We start from the raw sequence: 23,188 nt of genomic DNA, 5'->3' as shown, positions 1-23,188 counted from the left end.
AAACATCTGTGGTTGTGCTGTAGTGATGCAGAAAGTTTGGAATAGATAACTGGATTAGTGAGGCCGAAGAAGAAAGTCTGGTGCAGATATGGGAACTTGCTGTAAGAGAGGAGTAGCATTACAAATGAATGTGGAAGGGACTGTTTGAGGAATGATGTTGGGACAAATGGCCTTCCATATGGGACAAAATAAAATTAGATCTTTACCTGATAACAATATGCAAAAATAAATTCAGATCACTTAAAAACAGAAAAATTAAGCTTTGAAACCATTAGAAAATAGAGGTTATGGCAGGAATAATTTCTTTTGCAAAACTAAACGCAAACCATAAAAAGTGACATTTGACCACATCAGACTTTGAGAATTTGAAAATTTTGAGGTGACAGAAGACACCATAGACAGATTTGTTTCTTTTTTAGAGGAGGGGAAGTTATTTGCAGTGTATATAACAAAAGATTAGCCCAGGAATGTGCAAATAACCTTTATAAATCAATAAACAGAAGACAAGCAATCCGTTAGAGACACGGGTAAAGGTTATTTAATGGTATCACTGAAGAGGAAACCTGCATAGCCAATAAGTATTTAAAGGCAGACACAGCTTCAGTATTAATAAGGAATTGCAAATTAAAACCATGTCAGACTCATGAACTTGGCAAAATTGAAAAATTCTGACCGTAGCATGTTGCATACATATTTAGAGCAATGTGGGAGTTTTCAAATAAAAATGTATTCCCCAAACAATGTAGCAATTACACAGGGATTTATTCCCAAAGAAATTCTCATTAATAAACATAAGGAGATTTGTATAAAGCAGCATTTTTTGGTAATAGCAGGAAAATTGGACATAACCTAATATATCCATTGGTAAGGAAGTGGATAAATGACAATATGGAATATTCATAAGATTGAATACTATACAACAGTTACAATGAATGAATCAGAGCTGCTGTGTCAACATGAGTAGATCTCAAAAGACAATGTTGAATGACAGAGCAAGCTGCAGAAAGATAAGTGTACTATGTTATAGTGCACATAAATCCTTAAAACATACAAAACAATTTTTGCTTGTGAATATCTGCATGTATGTATATAAAACCATGGACCGGAAGGCTTGACATCAAATTTAGTACAGCAGTTGTATCTGAGGAAGGAACAGGGTACACAGGATTGGGAGATGTACAAAGGGAGTGAGAACTTTATCAGTCATGTTTTATTTCTCAGTGCCCAGTACATGTTTAATTAGTTTAAAAAGATTTGGAGCCAATATGACACAATTTTTTTTTTTTTTTTTTTTTGAGACGGAGTTTCGCTCTTGTTACCCAGGCTGGAGTGCAATGGCGCGATCTTGGCTCACCGCAACCTCCGCCTCCTGGGTTCAAGCAGTTCTCCTGCCTCAGCCTCCTGAGTAGCTGGGATTACAGGCACGCGCCACCATGCCCAGCTAATTTTTTGTATTTTTAGTAGAGTCAGGGTTTCACCATGTTGACCAGGATGGTCTCGATCTCTTGACCTCGTGATCCACCCGCCTCGGCCTCCCAAAGTGCTGGGATTACAGGCTTGAGCCACCGCACCCGGCGACACAATTTTAACATTCATAAGGGACAGTCTATTTTACTATTCTCTACATTTTCATACCTTTACACTTTTTCCCAAGTTAAAAATAAGTTTGGATCTGGGATCTGCGTTAGAGTCCCAGATGAGAGGTCTGTTAAGAATAGCATACCTAGGACAGATGGTCTTCAGGCCAGGAGGGCCTTCTATTGTTTTCTTAGACCCTAATCCTTCCTTCTTGGCTGACTGAATTGGCATCTAAAAGGCCTTACCAGGTCAGACTCCACATCCATGCAGTTTTAGAGAACCAAAGGACAAACTGTATTAATGAAGGTTGTGTTTGTCATTTTCTTCTCTTGTATTTGTCATTTTTAACATCAGTGAAAGGGATAAGGATATTTTCTCATGTGTGGAAAGAGAGAATAGCCAGATACCAATAGCTGCAACCAATTACATTGATTAAATTCTTACTGTGTCCCAGCAATGTCATAAGAACCTTTACTGTATTCCCACCTCCTCACAGCAACCCTGGGAGTTGGTACTGCCATTCCCTTTTTACAAATAGGGAAACTGAGGCAAGCTGGGTGGTGAGCATAAAGGAATAAGAAGAGCATTTTTTACTGAAACAAATTGCACACCATAAATCTTTGTCTCCTACTTGTAAGTCCCTTGTGAAAGGGCTCGAACCCACTGCATGCAGTGTCCTCTCAGGTTTTCTCTTTTCCCACAAAAATGAATTGACCTTTGAGAATAGTTATGTTGACTACTAAACGGTCAACAATGGCAGATCCCAAACTGGAATTTTGTCATTCTTTTATATCACTGCACTTTTTCTTCTGATTTTTCTTTTAAAAGACACACTCTTGAGACAAGCACTGATTAAAGAAGGGACATTGCTGTTGTACAATGTCACTCCCCCTAGATTATCCAAGTCTGATGCAGTTCCAGTTGTGAGGCTATGACAGTATGCCCCTGCATTGGGATTTGAAAATGCAGAACATTGAATCACTGACTGTCTATTCAGCTTCTTCCCTGTGTACAGGCCTGTCATAGATGCTTTTACAAATATGAAATCACTGAGTCTTCACAACCACACTGTGAAGTTAGGATAATTATTCTCATTTTATAGAGAATGAAGATATTGTTCAAAGATAACCTTTGGCCCAAAGTTATGCAGCTACTTAGTGTCAGAGCCAGGACTAGAACCTGTGTAAAACTGTTCTTTGCAGTGAACCACACTGAATGCCAGGCCACCTTTATTTTTTATTTTTTTATTTTTTTTTTAGCTCTCCCTCTGTTGCCCAGGCTGGAGTGCAGTGCTGTGCGATCTTGGCTCACTACAACATCCGCCTCCCAGGTTCAAGTGATTGTTGTGCCTCAGCCTCCTGGATAGCTAGAACTCCAGGCGTGTACCACCACTCCCAGCTATTTTTTTTTTTTTTTTTTTTTTTTTTTTGGTGGAGATGAAGTTTTGCCATGTTGCCCAGGCTCATGCTACCTCTTTAACCACAGCCGTAAGTGACGCCCCACCCAGAACCATATTCAGAATTGATTAAAAATAATCACCCCATTAATGACTGACAAGAAGATGCTGCAGTCTTATTTACTAGCTTTATGAAATCAGGCAAGTGGCTTTACTTCTCAAGCCTCACTTTCCTGATCTGTCAAGTGGAGGGGGGGGCGGGGATGAACATACCTACCTTATAGAGTAGTTGAGAGAACTAAAGAAAGTAATAGTGAGATAATAGGATATAATGTGCCCAATACAATGGCTGGTATCTAGTAAACACATTCTAGCTATGTATAATAAATACATTACTATTTTTACTATAATCTGTAGTTACTGTAATCTGTAGTTACTGTAATGAAGAAATCTGTTATAGAGGGCACAACTCTGAACTGGCAGTTAGGGACTTCTTGATACATTAGTTTAAAATGTAAAAAAATACCATAAAAAGCAAGCTTCATGCTGCTGTGAGGTAGCTAATATGGGAGAATTTAATTATTTTCTTTATAAACCAATCAATAGGTAAAAAAGAAAAAGAAAGCCCATAACCATTCTTCCAATGTGGAGGCAATATCCTCGTCTGACGGAGTCAGTTTTTCTGGATGGAAGCCATCCAGCCACATATCAGCCTATTTCTCCACACCTGCTTCTAGTCAATGGTAAAATCTATGTCAAGTGGCCAAACTGAAGAGTCAGATAAATAGATGTAAGTCAAACAATGGCTTACTTTCACAGCCACAGCAAATGAGGCGTACAGTGTTCTGGGATGACTTAATCTATTATGGCATTAAAATGCCATATCCAAATCTAAGGCAAGAAGTCAAATCTTCAAAGAGGAAGAGACAGCCTGTATCCAAAGCAGCTTATGCATAGCTGCAGAGGAACTCCATCGTCGTCAGTTGCTTGATGGAAAAGAAGAGGAACCCATATGTGTAGTTTTTTTCCCCCCACAAAAAGTCCAAATTAGACCCATTCAGAGGAATTGCATTGGGGAAAATAGCAAGGCTCAGGCAAAAGAAATTGATTGTACCAAGAGAAAAGCAATGTTCAGAGTAAGAAAGATAATAATTCTACCACATTCTGAAAATGTTCACTTCTGAGGGCTCTAATGTTGACAAACAAATCAATTTAGAAAGAATGCTGAAGAAGGCGGGAGTCTGGAGCTCTTGTCATTTATATGGGCATGTGTCTGAGGTCTAATATCTAGTAGATATTGAGTTAATGCTTGTGGAAAGTAGGATTTAGTAAAGCAGATAAAGGCAGGGAGTGAGGGAGAGCAGAATGGGAGAAGTTTAATTTCCTAAGGCTGCTTGCCTTGAAAAGGTGAAAGCAGGGGGTGAATTAATAATTCTAATCAAATATCTAAAGGGCTCTTGTGTGGAAGAAAAATAATACTAGTTTTGTATAACTACAGAGGAAGGAAATAGGATTTATGGGCAACAGTTGAATGGGGAAAGATTTTTAGCACAAAAGAAGTAGGACTTTATAAAAACAAAGATTTTAAAAATGGAATGTACTACCTTACAAAGTAGTAAGTCTTTCCAGTAAGGTGGGTAAATTTCTATCGGAATTATTATAGAAATCCAGCTTTGGGTGGAAAGCTGGAAAGTCCGTGACTCTCCCATATGACGAGAGCCAATACAGGTATTGATCGACTTACGACTTATGCAACTTACGACCATTCGACTTTACGACCACAATCGCTAGCCACGACTGCTCTGCGTCTGGCAGCACAAACATTGCCCAGCTGGGCATACGACAGTGCGGACCAGCTTCTGGCAGCACTACCATCTCCGTGTGCACCATTTCAACCGTACATATGGCCTACTCAACTTAGGACCAAATCATGTTACGACCATTCCGTGGTCCCGACCATGGTCGTAAGTCGAGCGCTGCCTGTAAGCTGCTCCTACTTGTCTGAGGTTTAAAAAAGTCATTTGTTTCTGAGCTCATTTCTGTTTCTAACAAAGACTCTGGACCACGCAGCACTCATTCTTGAGCTTTTACAATGCTGCGTGATGGGAAGTGAATTTCTATAGTGAAAATTGATACTGATTTATACTATACTTTTAAAGTTATTTTTCATAAAACATAAAGGATAAGTTTAAGAAGTGAGAAGGATTTACACCAAAATTTAAAAAACATTAAAGATACAAATCTCTTGTTCAAAGGATACAAAATTTCCATTAGGAAGAATAAGTTTAAGAGATATATCCAACAACGTGGTGATTATAGTTCAATGTTCTCATCACAAAAAAAAAAAATGATAAGAATGTGAGGTAATGGATGTGTTAATTAGCTGGATTTCACCACTTCACACTGTATGCATATTGCACATCACATCATGTTGTGTACCATAAATATATACATTTTTTGTCAATTAAATATTTTAAAAGATAGAAATCTCTAAGGATAATCTGTTCGATATAAATAATAATACTCCATATAGCTATGTAAAGTTTATATGAAGAAATCAGGCTATGATCCACAGACTGGCAGTAAATCCTGTTACTCTATTTTCCATATGCTGCATATATATAAAGCTAAAGGCCTTTTTGTACGAGGTAATAACGTGGACAAAGAAAATGGAAAACGACAAATGACAAAAGTGCTAATAAACAGCTTCAGTTTTCCTCCAACTCCTCGTTAGTGGAGTGAAACAAGGGAGGCTCTCTAAGCATCAGTTTCTTGGTGGCTGTCCTGGATTGTCTGTAGTATAACACTTCACCCCATGTCCGGGATTAACGTGCGAGAGTCTGCTTGCCTCTCCTGTTATAGCCCAGAAGGATCACAAAGGATTGCCTGCCACATGCTGTCCACCTGTATCTTGGCAGCCTAGCACAGCCTGACCGAGAAGGCACTGCTATTTGTTGGTTACAGGATCTATTTGCATTTTCAACCGTGGCTATTTTAAGGCTATGCAAATGATTGTCGGGACTTTCTCCTTTAAAAGACAATGACAGAAAATTCATAGTCTAGCATCTCCTTCTTTAACTTTTCTAATACATCTAAACCCAACCAATGCACACTTATTTTTATAGAATCAGACCAGGATACTTGCTTTAAGTCTTTTCTGGAGATTAATTTTGGCTGCCATTTGAGAAACAGAACCACTGATCAGGCTGATAGCACTGGCAAGGTGGAAGGCATGCTGTCATAACTGGCTCTTGCAATCGCTACTTTGACTTCACTGTCCTGAAAACTTGATGGCTTATCTGCTTAGAAAACTCAGGCATGTTTCTCACCACTCCACTTTGCTACCCAGAATCACTACCCGTTAGTATTACTGAACTTACCCTTTCTCTTTTACAGGTTGGAAGCAAAAAGACTATAAACCTTTCATAGCTGCATGCATAACAGTAGTTAACATTCTCTATAATGACACAGTTCTAAAAGGCCTTATCTAAAAAGAAAAATTATTTTTGAGAGCCGAGAGGCTAAAACTGGGTAAAGACTTCTGCAGAGAAAATATTTTTAAAATCATAAAAATTACTGTACTTTTGTGTTTATTTTATAGAAATCAAGTAGTTTCTGATAAGAGATTGATCCATACACTTTTTAAAGAAATTATGGTAATCTCTTAAATTATTGATATGGCTTTGAGTGGCTGTGCTTTTCTGACTTCATTTTAATTTTATGACACTTATAATTGTTTCAAATAGGCATTTGTTCATCTTAAAACTTCTGCTAGAAGTTATACTGAAGAAAAGCATTCAAAAGAAGACTTTAGAACAAAAAAATTGTTGAATGAGTGAAATGCCTGAAGTAACTCAGCGTACCAAGCAGAAATCACTCAGCATTAAAAGGCTGCAGATTTCAGTTCTATCTGTGCAGTTTATTTCCAAATTATATATCCGTTTTGTATACTTTAGACATTGGTGCCAGATATGAAGCTAAAAAATATTATTGTACTTATTTTATATTCTTATTTTTAGTAGTGGTTTAATAATTCTCGTATAGGCAAAGAATGGGCTGGCTGTCAGGGTTGGCACCGGGGCTGGAGAGTGGGAACCAGAGGGAAGGGCTTGAATCTGCTATTACTTAGCACTTTAAAGAAAATTGAGGAAATATGAATTTTTCTGTCCAATGTATGGTGGTAGAGGTCAGTGGCTACTAGAATTAATGGGATTACACTGTTGCCCCTACAGAAACATTCCTTTGTGCTACCATTGCACACCATGAATTCTGCTTAATTTGAACAAGGCCACTGAAATCTTTAGTTTCCAAGATTGTGTGTTAGGAGGTAATCTGTCCCTTCTCTCTCAGTTTCCTGAGATATAGATACAGAAGAAAGTTTCAGAAACAGTTTCTCTCAAACGTATAGGTGGGAAATCCAAACAAATTTGTCCGTTGAGGTTAGGAATGAACTCACTATACCTTTCCTTCAGTTAACCAACCTGTTCTCCAAAAGAGCCAATTTAGGTCAAGGTTACTTTTAAGGAATTTGTGCTTTTTGTTTCAAAATCCATGATAATTTTATGTCTGCTGATTGCTGATATTGTCAACAATATTTTAGAGCCGTTTCTTCCTTTTTGTGTGAATCTGGCGCTCTGCCTACTGGCTTCGAGATTGAAGAAGAAAGCAGGAGAGGAAAGAACAGGAATGATGGGAGGATAAAGAGACTCATTATCATTGTCTCTTTAAAACTGAGAGCTAGAAGGGGCCTTGGAGATCATTTTATTCAGTAATACTAAGTACTTAGAAAATATGTGTACATATTTTTGTGCTGTAATACAAAAAAGTGGTGTCTAGAGGTCTAATAATAGGAATATTAAAATGATTATATTTACTGAAAGAACATTTCACATTACAAAGTACTATAGGCCATTGGATGAAATGATTTATTAATAAGGAAAAGGATAGTAGTATTTCATAGAAGTGTTCATTTATTAGGATTCAAAACAATATCGACTGAAGAATCTGGAGAGGTTTGTGTGTGACACAATGCAAATTTAAAATGGGAGCCAGAAGCTTACACTTACATAATTTTCTTTATTTTGACTCAACATTTTGGCAAAGGATTGGCTTAGCCACACGTGGTATATAGCTTGTAATAAATAACTTTGTCTTTTGCCTCTCATCACCTATAAAATAGATAATGCTCTTCGTCTCTTTCTTCCCTGCTTCCATAGAGATGTCTCTCTTTATTCATCAACTCTGTATTTGGAGACTATGTTGGGCTGGTGATTGAACATTGATGAATGAATTAACTATGGTGGATCACAAGGATATCCTAGAAGGTGCTTAAAGTAACGTGAAATTCAAATATCTAAAATTTGTTTGTAATACTGTAACCATCATAGAGGTCAACTATAGCATTTTTCCAGGTTTTTTTTGCTCACGCAGTTCAGGCTGCATTTTTCTTTTTAGTGATTGATTTTCCTCACAATGGTACTCAATTAGATTTGACGTTACTCGGATTAAAATGCTAAAGGAGAGGTACGATTTTCCTTTATCGCCTAGAAAAGAGGATGCAGTGAAGGGCAGATCACCGTCACTGGTGGTAATGTACTGCCTAACAAAAAATTGTGTGCTGAGGATTTCATTCAGCAGGGATGGAGTCTGAACTGCTCAGTAAATCCCATATTGGCTGGTTTTATAGTTTAAAAGAAGGAAAATATAAAATAGTCTGTCCAGATGACTCACAGACTGTCTCTTGCTCAGTATTAGCAGTAGAATAATAATCTTTTTGATTACCATAAATATATCAAAATACTGTAGATATTTTCAGAATATATAGAAATACGTAGAAATAATATAGATGTGATTGTTGCCCAAAAATTGGAAGTAAAATCTGGCCCATGTTTTTTCCAAGAAATCATTAAAAGCTTCCCTTTGTTTTTGTATTCAAAAGGATACCACTTGTACATGCAGAATAGCCAACCTGCTTCCCCTCTGGTCAGTACTTGATAACCAGAGCACACACAAACAGAATCTCCTTTCATTGCTGCTCTTAATTGTGAAAGAGTTTTATTCTTCCCCATGTTCCCAAATCCAGAAACTGGTACAGTTCCAAGGTGTCCTGAATACAGATATCTGGCTTTGGATGAAATCTCCAAGGAGTTTTATATTCGCTCAGCACTTCCTGTGGAAGGAGAAGTTGTAATAATCATTACAAATATCTTGAACTGCAAACTTAGCAGCATTGTTTGCTTTTCTGTTTCACATATTCAGCATTGAATCACTGAATAACATTATTTCTAATTATGAAATTGAAGCTTATTATTTATTCACTTGAAACTAAAGCAAGTTATTTTATATATTCTAATAAGATCAGAATGTTACAAGTATGTGTTTGGATGGATTTTATTTCCATACTCTTGGAGCGAAGGCCATAACTTGAAAAATGACTGGAAAGAAAGTAATTTTTTATAGTCGTTATTAAGAGACTATTTATTATAGTCATTATTTAGTAAAGTGAGTTTCCTTGAACTTGATACATTTCTGTGTAACCAGTGAATTAATTCACAAGTCATTTAAGCCTTGTGAATATATTTTAGGTGTTTAAAATCTATTTCAGGCCGGGCGCGGTGGCTCAAGCCTGTAATCCCAGCACTTTGGGAGGCCGAGGTGGGTGGATCACGAGGTCGAGAGATCCAGACCATCCTGGTCAACATGGTGAAACCCTGTCTGTACTAAAAATACAAAAAATTAGCTGGGCATGGTGGCGCGTGCCTGTAATCCCAGCTACTCGGGAGGCTGAGGCAGGAGAATTGCCTGAACCCAGGAGGTGGAGGTTGCGGTGAGCCGAGATCGCGCCATTGCACTCCAGCCTGGGTAACAAGAGTGAAACTCCGTCTCAAAAAATAAAAATAAATAAATAATAAAATCTATTTCAAAGGCTTAACCAATAAGATATATCTGATAACCAAGCACCATTCTGTGCACCAGAGATACACACCTGCATGGCAAACTCGCAATTCTTTGTGTGTGTAATTTATGTTTCAGCAGTTCTTTCCCCAGCTCCTCACAAATTCCCTGCACTGTTCTTCACCCTTGACCTACACACATTCTTATACCCAGAGAGTTTTTTCAGAGTTCTCCCGGGATTGATGTGATTCTGGTCTGTCTGGTCATGCTGTCTGTGGGGTAGTCCTCGTCTCTTGCTCAGGTTCCTCTGCTGGGAAGACCCCCATATCCACTGACTGTCCAGCCCTGCATGTGTGGAGTGCTGGCTACCTGCTGAGCGCCATGCCTGGGGGTGCTCACTGCTGCTTATACCAGGTGTCCCAGACTCTGCTGGACACTAATTCTTGTTTAGGTGGACACAACTTCTGACATAGGAGGCTTGCAGGTAACACGCTCCACGCAGCATTCTGTGGAGAAGTTGAGGAGAATGCCTTTCTTCTCTTTTCTGTTCTGGTAGAGAGATCACAAAGCACTCCCAGTGTGCATCCCCAGTGTCTTCTGTGAGTACATCCTATTTGTTTTCGTCATGGCCTCTCTCTCCCTGGGACCCCTGGGAATGGAGCCATGAAGAATCCCAAGTGACAGACTGCCTACTACACTTAACATTACTCCTCTCACGTTCAGTTAGTGCTTTGTTACTGAGACAGCCCTGTCAGCATCTGACACTCCACCCACGCACCTCCTTAAAATGAGCTCCCTCTCAAGTGAAGCTCAGGTTCTCCTGTAAAGGGGACTGTCCTGCCAGTGTGCAGAGGATTCTGAAGCCAAAAGGTGAGCCAGTGGCACCAGCCACCATGTGCAGATGGAACAGATGAACGAATGCACACATGCCCTGTACCACACTAGAAAACTACTGTTTAAAAGATACTCATGATGTTAATAATTTTTTAAACCTTGGTATTTACCTCTCAAAAATCTAAAACAAAAAGCTATCTTTCGGGTTTTACTAGTTGGCTTCTACTGAGTTATGATGTGTATATTTTTCGTATTACTGCTGTCTCAATATCTCTGCTTTAAAATAGTGATACTTTCCCAAAGCTTTCTCCATCTCTCTGTTCTCTCTTCCTGTTCTCCTACACTCTTTACTTGCCAAATATATATTAAAACACGTACAACTCTGACACCCCTCTGAACCTGAAGAAGAGTGTTGTCAAAGGAAAAAGAGGTTGAAAGACCCTTGAAGTTTTCTAGCCCCATTCCTGGTATGATTCTGAACTTGTGCATTAAAAGATGCTTTTCACAAATGCTTATTGAGAGCTCAGTAAAAAAGATCTTGACTAGTTTGGGAGAACAAGAGGGGCCAGGGAAAACCAACATGCAATTAGGAGGCATCTCAGCAGAGGGAAGAAGGGATGCAGTGGCACACGCAGAGAGGACAGCATGCACTGGAGGAACTCCAAGTAATTAGATATGCCTGGAGCAAAGAAGACATCTGAGGATTTGGAAGGAGCAGAGACTTAGCAAAGTGAGTGGAGGTCATCGCATTCCGGCCCATTCGGCCAAAGGAGTTAATACCAATTGTTTTAAGTTCTTCAGGTTTTATGTCAGATAAGAATGCTAGTTCCTCTTGTAACTTACAGTTGTAACATACAAGGAATTGAGATTAAGATGCGTAGTGTATACATCCAAACTCCCATAGCACACAGTTCACTGAGATGGACTCTCCTTCCACTGAGCTCTGCACTGTCTTAGTTCCATCATATCCAAACGTCGATAATAGAGACTAACCACACTTGTAATGATACAAATGAGTTTGTCACAGGACCGTGCTTGCTTTAGAGCTTAGATTTTTATATACATTTAACCTACTAGGGGGAAAAATGCTTTTTTACTGTTAACACATGGCAATCTGACCAACACTCAGGACAGACAACTTCACATCCACTGAGGGAAGCCCCTCCTGCGTTGGTTTGTTTGGGTTGAATAAAATCCTTCTCTTACTGTGGGGATGGAGTCATCTTACTCCTCTAAGGTACATTAGCATATAAAGCAGAATGGAGTAACGAAAGAGCTAAAGGACCCTCTTGTACCCCTTCCCTGAGCATCCGGGAAACACCCATATGGAAATATTAGACAGTGACTGGCTTTACTGATGTTTTGAAGATAGTTGTCTGGTAGCTTAGCATATATAATGGTGAACATCAAGATTTATCCAAACACTACTGCCAATTACTATAGAAAGTTGGGCTGATTACTATTATCACTAATCTGTTTGTGTCAGTATAAAATAATACATATTTGATGAAAATTTAAGTTACTTGTCAGTTAAGAATTCCTCAAATGGGTTCATACTTTTTAGTCCTTTTATATCATAATATCATCTCATTTCTCTCACCTTTTATTTCAAGTGGGTAGGAAGAAACCAACCCATTGGAAATTGAGTTTTTTAAGACTCAAGGAGGATTTATACAACTTTCCTCTGTAAGTCATTTTGCTAAGTTTTTTCCTTAGTTTTTAGTTGTAATATTTTAACTATACAATTAACATATTGATAGTGATTTATTGTTAAAAAGTCAAATGATTCGAGCTGGGTGTGGTGGCTCATGCCTGTAATCCCAGCACTTTGAGAGGCTGAGGCAGGTGGATCACCTGCAGTCAGGAGTTTGATACCAGCCTGGTCAGCATGGTGAAACTCTGTCTCTACTAAAAATACAAAAATTAGGAAGACATGGCGGTGCATACCTCTAATCCCAGCTACTCAGGAGGCTTAGGTGGGATCACTTGAACCTAGGAGGCAGAGGTTGTGGTGAGCTGAGATTGCACCACTGCACTCCAGCCTGGGCAAGGAAGTGAGACTCTTTCTCAAAAAAAAAAAAAAAAAAACGTAAACTAAAATGATACAGACATATGCAGAGTAATGAGTTAGTCCCTCCCTTTTCCTTCTCCTGCCCACCGTTCTTGCCTCTCCAGCAGTAGTCCCTGTTAACAGTTTGATGTGTGCTCTTTGACATTTGTCCTACGTGTATACTATACATGTACATACATGCATGCCCAAGTAGGTTGCGGTTTGTAAACAATTTACTTCTCTAAATCAAATTCCAGAAAGCAAAGCTTGTGCTTTCTGTTATCTGATTTCACTTCTTACAGAAAAGAATTCTTTAAGGCTTATAGAACTATAGAAATTCTTTGAGGCTTTTATTTTACCTAGTTTATGTAACTTATTTTATTAGTAATTTGAATAAAGGTGCCAAAATTTTAAAATACACTAAATAGAGAGGGAAAACAAGTCTATATTTAAGAATTTGGACTAATCTGTTGGCGTGTGATGGTGAGACTGAAATGAAGATAAATTCAATAGGGATAAAATTTTTAAATCACATTTAAATTTTAAAAATGTGTTATGTAAGTGTAGAATGGCAAGACTTGATTTCAGCAGTAGTTAACATGAGAATAAATAACCTGGTGATGTTTGTTGGCAAGGACTAGCTGATGCAGTGTCTGAATGTAATCTTCGGATAATGTAATAGAAGTATAATATTCCAATTAAGAAGGCTCAAACCTCTTTGTACTCTTCCCTAAGCAGACCACTTTCAGAATACTGTATTTAGGTACAGCAAATATGAACTAAAATGCAAGTAAACCAGAGATTTTGTTTCTGTTTGGAGCAACATGGATACTATCTAAGTGGGTTTGTATAGCACACTCATTACTAAATGCTTTGAAATTAATGGTTATATAATAAGTATAAACAAGTTTGGATTTCATCAAATAGATATATAATGAAATACTTGGTTGATTTGTAGAAAGTAAGCAAGGACTTGGTATTTTTATAATAGAAACACATCAAAAATTCAGTTCTTTAATTACAGTCTAATCCAGTTTCAAGAGCTCATGCATGGTCTAATTGTTGCTACTCAGAATGTGGCCTTTAGCCCAGCAGCTTCAGTATCACCTGGGAGATTGTTAGAAATGCAAACTCAAAGCCCATCTAGACCAATCGAATGAGAACCTGTACCTTAACACGATCCCCAGGTGACTGATGAGCATTAAAGTTTAAGAACCTGAAAAATTCTTAACCCTGAACTGTGTTCAAAGAAAGCTTTAAAAAGTCCACAAAGATGGTGTTTCCAGACTTTTTGTGTATTTTCTTGAAGGACAATGCAATAGTTTGGTAAAGAAATGAGAAAAATAAAAGATGAGGCAATCGTGGTGGCTTGACTCTTGCATTGTCCTTCTAGGCAATACTATAACCGGGTTTTGGGGTGCCGGGGAGGCACAGCGTCCCCCAGGTGATGTTGTAGGTTCTTTGACTCTTGCCCTCTCAAGAATTAGGACCACAGCAGGTGCGCCATAAGCTCATAAAGTAAATACCGGACCCAGGAAGTGTTGCAGAAAAGTTATTTATTTAGAGAGAAACGGGAGAAGAGAGACTTCCAAAAGAGTTTAGAGGGAGAAGAGAGAGAAAGGGGGTGGGGAGAGAGAGTGTGTGTGAGTGAGTGAGTGAGTGTGTGTGTGTGTATGTGCGTATGGAAGGGGATCCAAACATGGAGTCCAAAGGGGTGTGGAAGAAGGGGACTTTTAACCTGGGAGGAAGCCCCACCTTCTCCAAGACCTCTGGCCAATGAAAGGGATTCCTTAGAACTTCCGCTGGAGCGATTGACTTTTGATTCTTCCCACGCTGGCAAAAATTGCTGAGACCTTTAAACCTCCCAGATGGAGAGAGATGGGAGGGGTCATGGAGCTAAGAATTTCTTACCCTTAAAACTACGCCCCCTTGTGGACCCGGAAAGAGAACATCTTCCCTCAATACCATCATTTTTACATTTTCACATTCTTTACTATTGATTGGAATTCTTGATAAGTAGTGATGTGATAATTCCTAGGATGACTAAATAGAAAAATGTTTTAAGTTACAGAGAAAACAAGATCACCAAGATCCCATAGTATATCATAGACTTATAAAAGGGTTCACTCTAATTGCAAAACAGAATAAATTTGATTCTACTTTAAAAATATATAGGCAATTTGTTTTCTTTGTTCTTTGGAAGAAAACTTCCAAAAAGAAATTTAAAAAATAAAATTGGATCCAGTTGATCCTGAGAATTAACTGGGAGTTAAGAATGTTAAGGATCTTTCAAAACACACTGAAAACCAGATAACGTGTATGAAAATATAACTAGGAATGCAAAGTATATGAAATGGATGTCAAGAGAGTATTGTAAAGGTTCAGAAGAATGAGTATTTGATTAATTCATTCAATAACTATTAAGTACCCATTATGTGCCAGGCATTGTTCTTGGAATTGGGGTTAACTGGAGCTTAGATTTTAGTGGAGGACCCAGACAATACACAAATTAACTGGCCAGTGAAAGTCTGGGTAATACATGCTGTAAAGGAAAAATAGAGCAGGTCAGGAGATGGTGAATGACTGCACCACAGGCCAGGATGCCACAAGCAGATGCTTCCCTCTTCTTTGGCAATTAGGCCCTTGAGATGATGGGGAGATATGTAAGGAGTTAACATTTGGCCAGACTCTGAATGAAACACATATAGAGCCATGTGTGGGAAGTGAAGCATAACCAAACTGCAATAATAGTTCTGTTCTTCAAGTCCTTTTATGCCTTAATTGAATGGGACTATCCTGTAGCCTCAGGGCTACCCAGGATGCAAATAAAATTCCCCACTATTGGCTTTGTGGTATACACTGCACAAGAAAGGAGCATGAGCTCTGCAGAGATCATTCTCTGCTATCCAGGCTCTGAAACCCTTCAGTCTGAAGGTTTAGAAACACTGATTGCAGTTCAAGTCTCACCTAACAGCACCACTCTTGAGTCTGCAGTTTCAATCTCCACGTGTGTAAATTGGGAAAGATACCCAACTTGCGAAGCTATTGTGACAACCATGGAGAGTATGTATCAGGTGCTTGGCACATCCTAAGTGTTTAATAAACAGTAGCCAGTACTACTCCCATGAGGTTTAGCTTATTTGCATCTCTTTTCTAAGATGTAAGAAATGATCCTCAGATTCTTTAGAACCTAAGGTAGACAGTTTCAGCCTTATGATATTACTAAGATACATAATAACAAGTTGCCATACATGAAAGATTTTTCTACCTGTTGCCTATGCTCACCCTCTAACTTAGCTCATTACTTCCTCCAGAGAGGAGTAGTCAGGAAGTAGGGATGATGAGTGGATAGGCCCCTAAAAGGCAGTTTAGGGGTGTCAATGTAAAGTGTGCACAGATACACACAATGTGATGACAGCCAAATAATTTTATGCATTTTATATGTCCAGTCTTACCATCCTCTAAACCTACTTTCATTCACAAAGGTGAACACATTTAGTTTCTTCAAATACATGAGAAACTGGCTGGGAATAATCCCCCCAGGAGTTGCCAAAAGAGGTTTCAACATTTGAAAGCCATCCTGAACCATGGGAACAATGGAGAGGACTTACTGTGTGCCTCTAGTCTGTCTCCCTTGACCCTGAGAGGAGATACCACTTCCTCTTCTCTTAGTTCTGTACAGCTCAGCCTGACCTTGACGTTCTTGGGAAGTTGTTAGAATTGTATCAGGTTAGTATCAAATCTATTCATTACTAAGCTGATCAGATCCCATTTCCTGACTTGTTGTCATTGGATACTTCACATTTAGTTTACTCTGAAATACGCATTCAAAAAAGGAAAGACAAAGTCTTTTTGGATGCTATGTTTCAGTGTGTTTTGTGATCTTAGTGGTTTCTGCTAATTTTAAAAAGCAGTGAGTTGGTGGTAGGGAATAGCTGTTCTCACAGAATGTGTCTTTAAATGTTCTGGAAAACGGTATCAACAAACAGAGCAAACATCAAGAGCTTGAATCACTGGATTTTTATACAACACAATGCCCATGGTAGACAAATACCAAAAACCAAAAAGTGCCTAAAATGTGAATTTTAAAAGGAAGGTAAAGAAGAAGGAATGAGTCAAAAAGGAAGGGAGAAGGGGAAGAAGGAAACAGAGGGGGAAAGGAGATTGAAGCGAAGAAAGAAAGGAAAGAAAAATAAAATGGAATTGAGAGTCCTATCCTTTAGAGACAAGAGAAAGTGCAGGTAGAATTTTATGGTGGGGTTCATTTCTGCCTTGCTTCCTGCCCGGCTTCTGTAGAATGGCTCTTAATCATGGTGGCAGTGATTCTGATTGCAGGGCCGCCTTTGCTGAAGAAAATCTGGGCCATCAAGGTGTTGAGGATAAAGCAGTGATCACAGACTTACACCCTCATCAACTGGGATATGCCCTCCCATTTGAGATGCTCTGGTTTGTGTTGATCTCCATCTGATAGAGTTAGGGATGGGTGGAAGTCCCAGTCAGCATCAGGGTGGCAAAAAAGTATGCCCAAGAAGTATGCCTTTCTTGGCTCTTCTGTTTTCCAGGTACCCACAGAAGGCAGGAGTGCATGGTGAGCCACTCTGCCAGCACTAGGCACTGTGCATTCCACGGCCAATAAGACCCTCTCAGATTTCTAGAAGAAGTCAGTCCAGTGGGTCTGCTTTACATGGATCCCCACTACCTCCAAGTCATCTTTTTATTGCCAATGAAAGAGACAGGTCCAGGGCATCCCTGGGTATTAGGCCACACTGATTCCTGGTGGTGGTGATGGACGTAGTGTTAGAGGTGGTGCTGGTGCTGGTGCTGGTGCTGCTGACAGTAACGGTGGTGTGATAAGGTGGGGGAGGCCAGCTTGCTCTAAGGTGCTCAGAATATGGCTCTTCAATTACATGGATCCATTTTTGGTGCTCTTGAGTCTTTTCTGTAAATTCTACTTTCCATATGGAGTCATTTCCCTTTGGCACGAAGAACATCTTTAGCATACTACGTAGTGTAGTTCTGCTGGCTACAGATTCTCTCACTTAGGCATCTATGAATATGTCGTTATTTAGCCCTCATTTTTGAAGGCTATTCTGGTCTCCTCTTCTGCAGTCCCCAGGCAACCGCTGATCTGCTCTCTGTCACTATAAGTTATATTTTCTAGAATTTCAAATAAATGGAAACATACAATATGTCATTTTTATGTAGCTTTTTTCATGCAGAATAATTTTAAGATCCATCCATGTTGTGTGTACATCACTTGTTTATTCCTTTATAGTGCTGAGTAGTATTTACTGTGTAGCTATACACAATTTGTCACCTGTTGATAGACATTTGGGAGTTTCTGTTTTTTTAGCAATTACAGATAAAGTTGCTATGAATATTTGAGGTCAAGTCTTTGCATAGGAATGTGCTTTCTTTTCTCTTGGGTAAATACCTGGGGGTGGCAAACTGGATCATATGGTAGGTGTGTGTTTATGTTTTTACCGAACTACTGTTTTGCAGAGTGGTTATACTATTTTACTTTCTTACCAACTGTGGTAAATAATCAGAGGTCCACAATTCAATAAGGCTCTCCTTACTACCAATCTTTCCATTCTTCTCATATTTGCCGTACACAGCCACAAATTGAATTCCAAGTCATTGAACACAGACTTTCTTGTAAGGGCAAGGAGTTGTTCTGGAAGTGGATCCAGGGTTATGTGGCAGAGAATTCTGTGGCTTGGGGAACTTGAAATGTCTTCTGGAGAGGGGAGGTTGTGGCCATAGGTAAGCATGTTCCCTTGGCTCAAAAGATTTTTTGTTTGTTTGTTTGTTTTGCTTTGTGAAGGGACTTGGCCAAAGGATGACCAGAAGGGAGCCTTGAAAGCATGGAGCTCAGGACAGTGTGTCTTGCTTAGGTCCAAGTGCTATACTGTTCTAATCCACCCAAATTCTACTAACGATCTTAAAAAACCCATCCGACATCCTTACTCGTGTATCTTCTGTCCTGTGGCAGTTCTGTGTGTCCCCCTCCTCTCCGTTGTTTGCTGTTTCACTTTCTGTGTCTCACTTTCCCAATTTATGCATACACTTTTCAATCAGCTACTCTGTCTCCCTCTCCTTCATATGTATGACAAAAGTACATGAATGCTGTTCAAAACGGTGTCAGTGAAATGCATGGAATTTGTTGTTTTTTTCTCTGCTGCTAAATTGGTGTTAGTCTTCAGACATTGTCCAGGACACTTGACATTTACACACAGAATCTAGTGTGCAGCTAGCACTTCCTGGCCCAAGCTCTGCCTGGTTAGCCTTCGTAATCTCTGACCCCAGTTGACTAACCCTGCAGACCTCTCTGTGCTTATGCTTATGTTTTATTATTCCAGCGTGAACCTTGGTTTGTTTCCCTGACATCAACTCATCTCATCTTTGCCTTTTTAGACTACTTCCTTACTAACTATATTAAGTAACTCAGAAATAAAGGAGAATTTTTATCAGGTTTCTGCTTTTCCCAGCATTGGCTGTGGTTCTGCCTGTCAGATAGGTCACTAGAGACTCTGGCCATTAAAACATTTCCCAGGGGAGTCACGCATCAATGAGTTTATCGAGGTTAATCTCTCTTTCTGATGTGTTCTTTCTTTCATTCTCCATCTGGAAAATGTCTCCAGTCTTTCAAAAGTCACAGCATCATCTCTTCCTAGAAGCCTTCACTTTTTAAGAGATCTAAATTAAAGTATGTTTCTCTATCCTTTATGGCACATCTTGTAAATATTTAAGACACTAGCATTGTCATTTTTTGTTTTTTTGTGTATTACTCTCTCTCAACTAAAACTCTGTGAAGATGAGGACCACATCTCATTTGACTTTGTTTTTTAGCATTTAACAGAACTAGTATATAAAATCCTCAAATACTTGGTTAATGAATCAATAAATTAATGAAGGAATGGAATGCCTCTTTTTATTCATCTCTTTCATTTTCTGTTCTCCGTGTCTTCCCTTCTTTTACTGTTGTTTCTGTTCTTCTTCCACTGTGACTTAATTTTGCAATATAGAAATAATATGGGCTTTGTGACCTTTAACTAGAGTTTTCTTAGCTCTACAAATGTTGGAAAATGGATTTTGAACCTTAGCAAACAAGCTGAAATGGTTTAAACATTTATTTTTGGGTGCAGTGATAGAAGAAAGATTTCACTGGTATTTGTTATGATGGTGAGTACATTTGTGAGGGGAACATTCTTTGCTCAAGACTGAGACGCCTCTGGACAGATCTGCCCCCACTCTAAAGCAACACAGATCATATTCTGTCGCTGAGATCTCAGATAACTGACCTTCCTCACATCTGGGGAACTCCTGAGATGGCCTACATAGAAACCAAAGAAGAATATACTGTTAAAAATTTTCAGGCTTGGTTTAGCCCAGATATTTTTCATAAAGGTATTATGAAATAATGAAAATAAAGTTGCTAATATGCTGCCCAGCGATAGTAGGTGCCAGTAAATGTTAGTCTTTAATCCTCATCCTCTTTCCCAAGCTTACTAAAGTTCCCAAAGACATAAGTTTCCTTGAAATTTCTCTCAGGATCAGAGTCACAAATAAGGAATAGGTCCAAGTGATATGTGCCAGGCACCAAACGTGTAGCTCCTCTTTTCAGATGCCAGCAAATTAATCATCTGCTTTGGCACGTACACATTTTTGAGACTGAGATGCTCTTGGTGTTGCTGTCGAATGTAATGTGTGCTCCACATCAGCTTCTCGAGGCTGTCATGCTCGGCTCATACAGTCAGGGACCAACCCGCTGGCCCAAAATCCTCAGCAGAGATCCCTTTCCTGGAAAGACTGGTAGTGTTCTGACTTCTCCTCCGGTTGCTTGAGGAGGTGCTGCAGACCTCTGTGGCAGGGCTGGGGAACACTGAACGGGTATTTTGAGCAGTGTGAGAGCTGACCACGCTGGCAGTATTCTAGCTACCACCTGAGTCCCACCTAAAGTGACTAATTAATCTGGTGTACCCAAGTGGCACTATTTACAGTAATAACAAGTAGATGTTAATGTGTAAAAAATAGTTTGAAAACAAACAAAACATAAATAGAAAAAATAGCTGTAGTGCTCAGTTTCCTTACTTGAAAAACAAGTTTTTCAAAGCTTTAGATTCAGTTTTACGAAATACAATTCAGCTGAATTTCCGTTTAAAAAACTGTATTTATTAATATATTTTGTGGAAATAGACGTTCTCTTTTGCCTACCCACAACTGTTAATTGTAACAAGGGAAGTTGCTTATGTTCAGCTTTGCCTATAAGCATTTTAGAGGTAAAGTAGAATTTAGGTCAGTAACCCTTCAATGTTTAAATGCACCAAGCGTGTTCTCTAGGACTCCTCTTGCTTAAGGAAATAAGAGGAATTGTTTTCTTCCAAATATTTACAGGCTTATGAAAGGCAAGGATGCATTTATTGGTCCTCTTCCCTTAAGTCTTTGCAGTCAAAAGTCCTTGAAGCTGGGTCCCTTGGAGACTATCAATTACATGTTGGTAGTGGCTTGTTTTGAGAGTTTAAAAAAAAGAGAAAAAAACACTTAAATCATTTTTTCTTTCTCTTTTTAGGAGCATCTAAAGGCCTTTGATGATGAAATCAATGCTTTTTTGGACAATATGTTTGGACCGCGAGGTCAGTGAACTACTTGAGAACTTAATGTGGAAGGAACACAAGGAAGAACACCATTTACTTATAGAAAGGGATTATGTTATTTCTGGGGTCTTGGAAATAGTAAGGTACTTAATATTTAGAAACTTAACTTCCTCAACTTTGATATCCTTCCAGAATGTCCAGAAGATCCCATTTCTCCTCCTGCTCAGCCTCTCCCAGGATTAAAGTAGTTCTGGGAACAGGAAGCAGAGACAGAATGAAATGCAGTGCTTTCCTCCAGTGTCTGTCTGGCTACAAAGCTGAGTTGTAACTTTCCTTCTAAACTCTGCTGCTTTCTTGCTTCTCTCCACCACCCATTCATCTTCCACCTTCCTCACGTGCAAAGTCATATGTGACATTTCTGCCCTTAGATGCCTTGATAAATTCCCTTTGAAGATGTGTGTGCTGGCAGGGCACAGTGGCTCATGCCTGTAATCGCAGCACTTTGGGAGGCTGAGGCAGGCGGATCATGAGGTTAGGAGTTCGAGACCAGCCTGAGCAACATGGTGAAACCCCATCTCTACTAAAAATACAAAAATTAGCTGGGTGTGGCGACAAGCGCCTGTAATCCCGGCTACTCAGGAGGCTGAGGCAGGAGAATCACTTGAACCTGGGAGGTGGCGATTACAGTGAGCTGAGATTGCACCATTGCACTCCAGCCTGGGTGACAGAGTGAGACTCTGTCTCCAAAAAAAAAAAAAATCCCAGGGCCCATAGGATGAGCTTAGATATTTCCTCATCTTTGCTTCATCACCAGTCACTTACTCTACTGCAGTAGCCTCCTAATGGGTCTCCCCTCTTCCACTTGTGCCCCCTTCCAGCCATTTATTCAGTGTCAGCTGGAATGATATTCTAAAGACTAAGTCATATTGTGTAGTGTACTGTAGCTTAAAACTTATCAATGTCATCCCACTGCTCTCGGGTGAAAACCAAACTTTGTGTCACGGACTGCGCACCCTTGGGCTGTCTAACCCCAGCAACTTCTCCAACTCAGTCAGTGTCTGTCATCCTCACTGGCTTTCATACAGCTGCTCAAGCCGTCTTTTAACTCCGCAAATATGTAAAATTCTTTTACGTGCTATTCCTTGAGCCTGGAATTCCTCCCAAGGATCTCCTACCCCTCCCTCCAGATGAGTCAGTTCCCCTCCTACTTCAGATGTCAGCTTAAATGTTGCCTTTTCAGTTGGGCTTTGCCTCTCTAAGGCACAGTGTTCCCCCTTAGCAGCCGGTTTGCTTTTTGCAGTTCCAGTTACCCGTGGTCAAACATAGGTGAGCATGATACAGTAAGATAGTTTCAGACAGAGAGATAACCACAGCCATATAACTTTTATTATAGGATATTGTTATAATTATTCTCTCACTATCACTAATTTATAAACTAAACTTTTCTATAGGTCTGTATGTATAAAAACATGGTACAGACAGGGTTTGGTGGTGTCTGCAGTTTCAGGCATCCACAGGGGTCTGCTGTGGGTCCCTCAGCATTCTGTTTCAACCCTTGTTTACTTCCTTCAGATACTTCACTGTTACTAAGAGCAATTTATCCCAGGAGGGCAGGAACCCTGGCTGTTTTACTCACCATGTATCTCCAGAGTTGATTACAGTTCTGGGAACATATTCGACCCTGTATGTTTTGCAAATAAATGAATGAATTGTAGGCAAAATGTTTTATTTTACTTGAGCCTTGCTGGCTCACAGAACTGTGGAAAGTCCTGAGTTCTCTACAAGTTATTTCCTGCCCTACTGGGGGAGTGACAGAGCAGGGAATGAGGAGGTTTTCCT

The 23,188-nt window shown here is 39.5% G+C and overlaps 1 protein-coding gene across 3 annotated transcripts in view; it reads left to right on the top strand.

The window, feature by feature from the left end:
- The window catches only part of ELOVL2 (ELOVL fatty acid elongase 2), a 72,144-nt gene that overhangs the window by 12,535 nt on the left and 36,421 nt on the right, over nt 1-23,188 (top strand). The window contains exon 2 of one of the 3 annotated variants that reach the window (XM_010338052.3): nt 21,325-21,388. The exons of 1 other annotated variant lie outside the window; for it this stretch is intronic. In XM_010338052.3, coding sequence (XP_010336354.1) covers nt 21,325-21,388 — 64 coding nt within the window. Of the gene's footprint in view, nt 1-21,324; nt 21,493-23,188 lie in introns of those variants that run through there. One more of the 3 variants, XM_074398429.1, reaches the window with a different exon arrangement.

Source organism: Saimiri boliviensis, chromosome 4, assembly GCF_048565385.1.
Source record: "Saimiri boliviensis isolate mSaiBol1 chromosome 4, mSaiBol1.pri, whole genome shotgun sequence".
Taxonomy (NCBI): Eukaryota; Metazoa; Chordata; class Mammalia; order Primates; family Cebidae; genus Saimiri; species Saimiri boliviensis.
The sequence above is the reverse complement of the archived record's forward strand: the minus strand, read 5'-3'. Positions and strand labels throughout refer to the sequence as shown.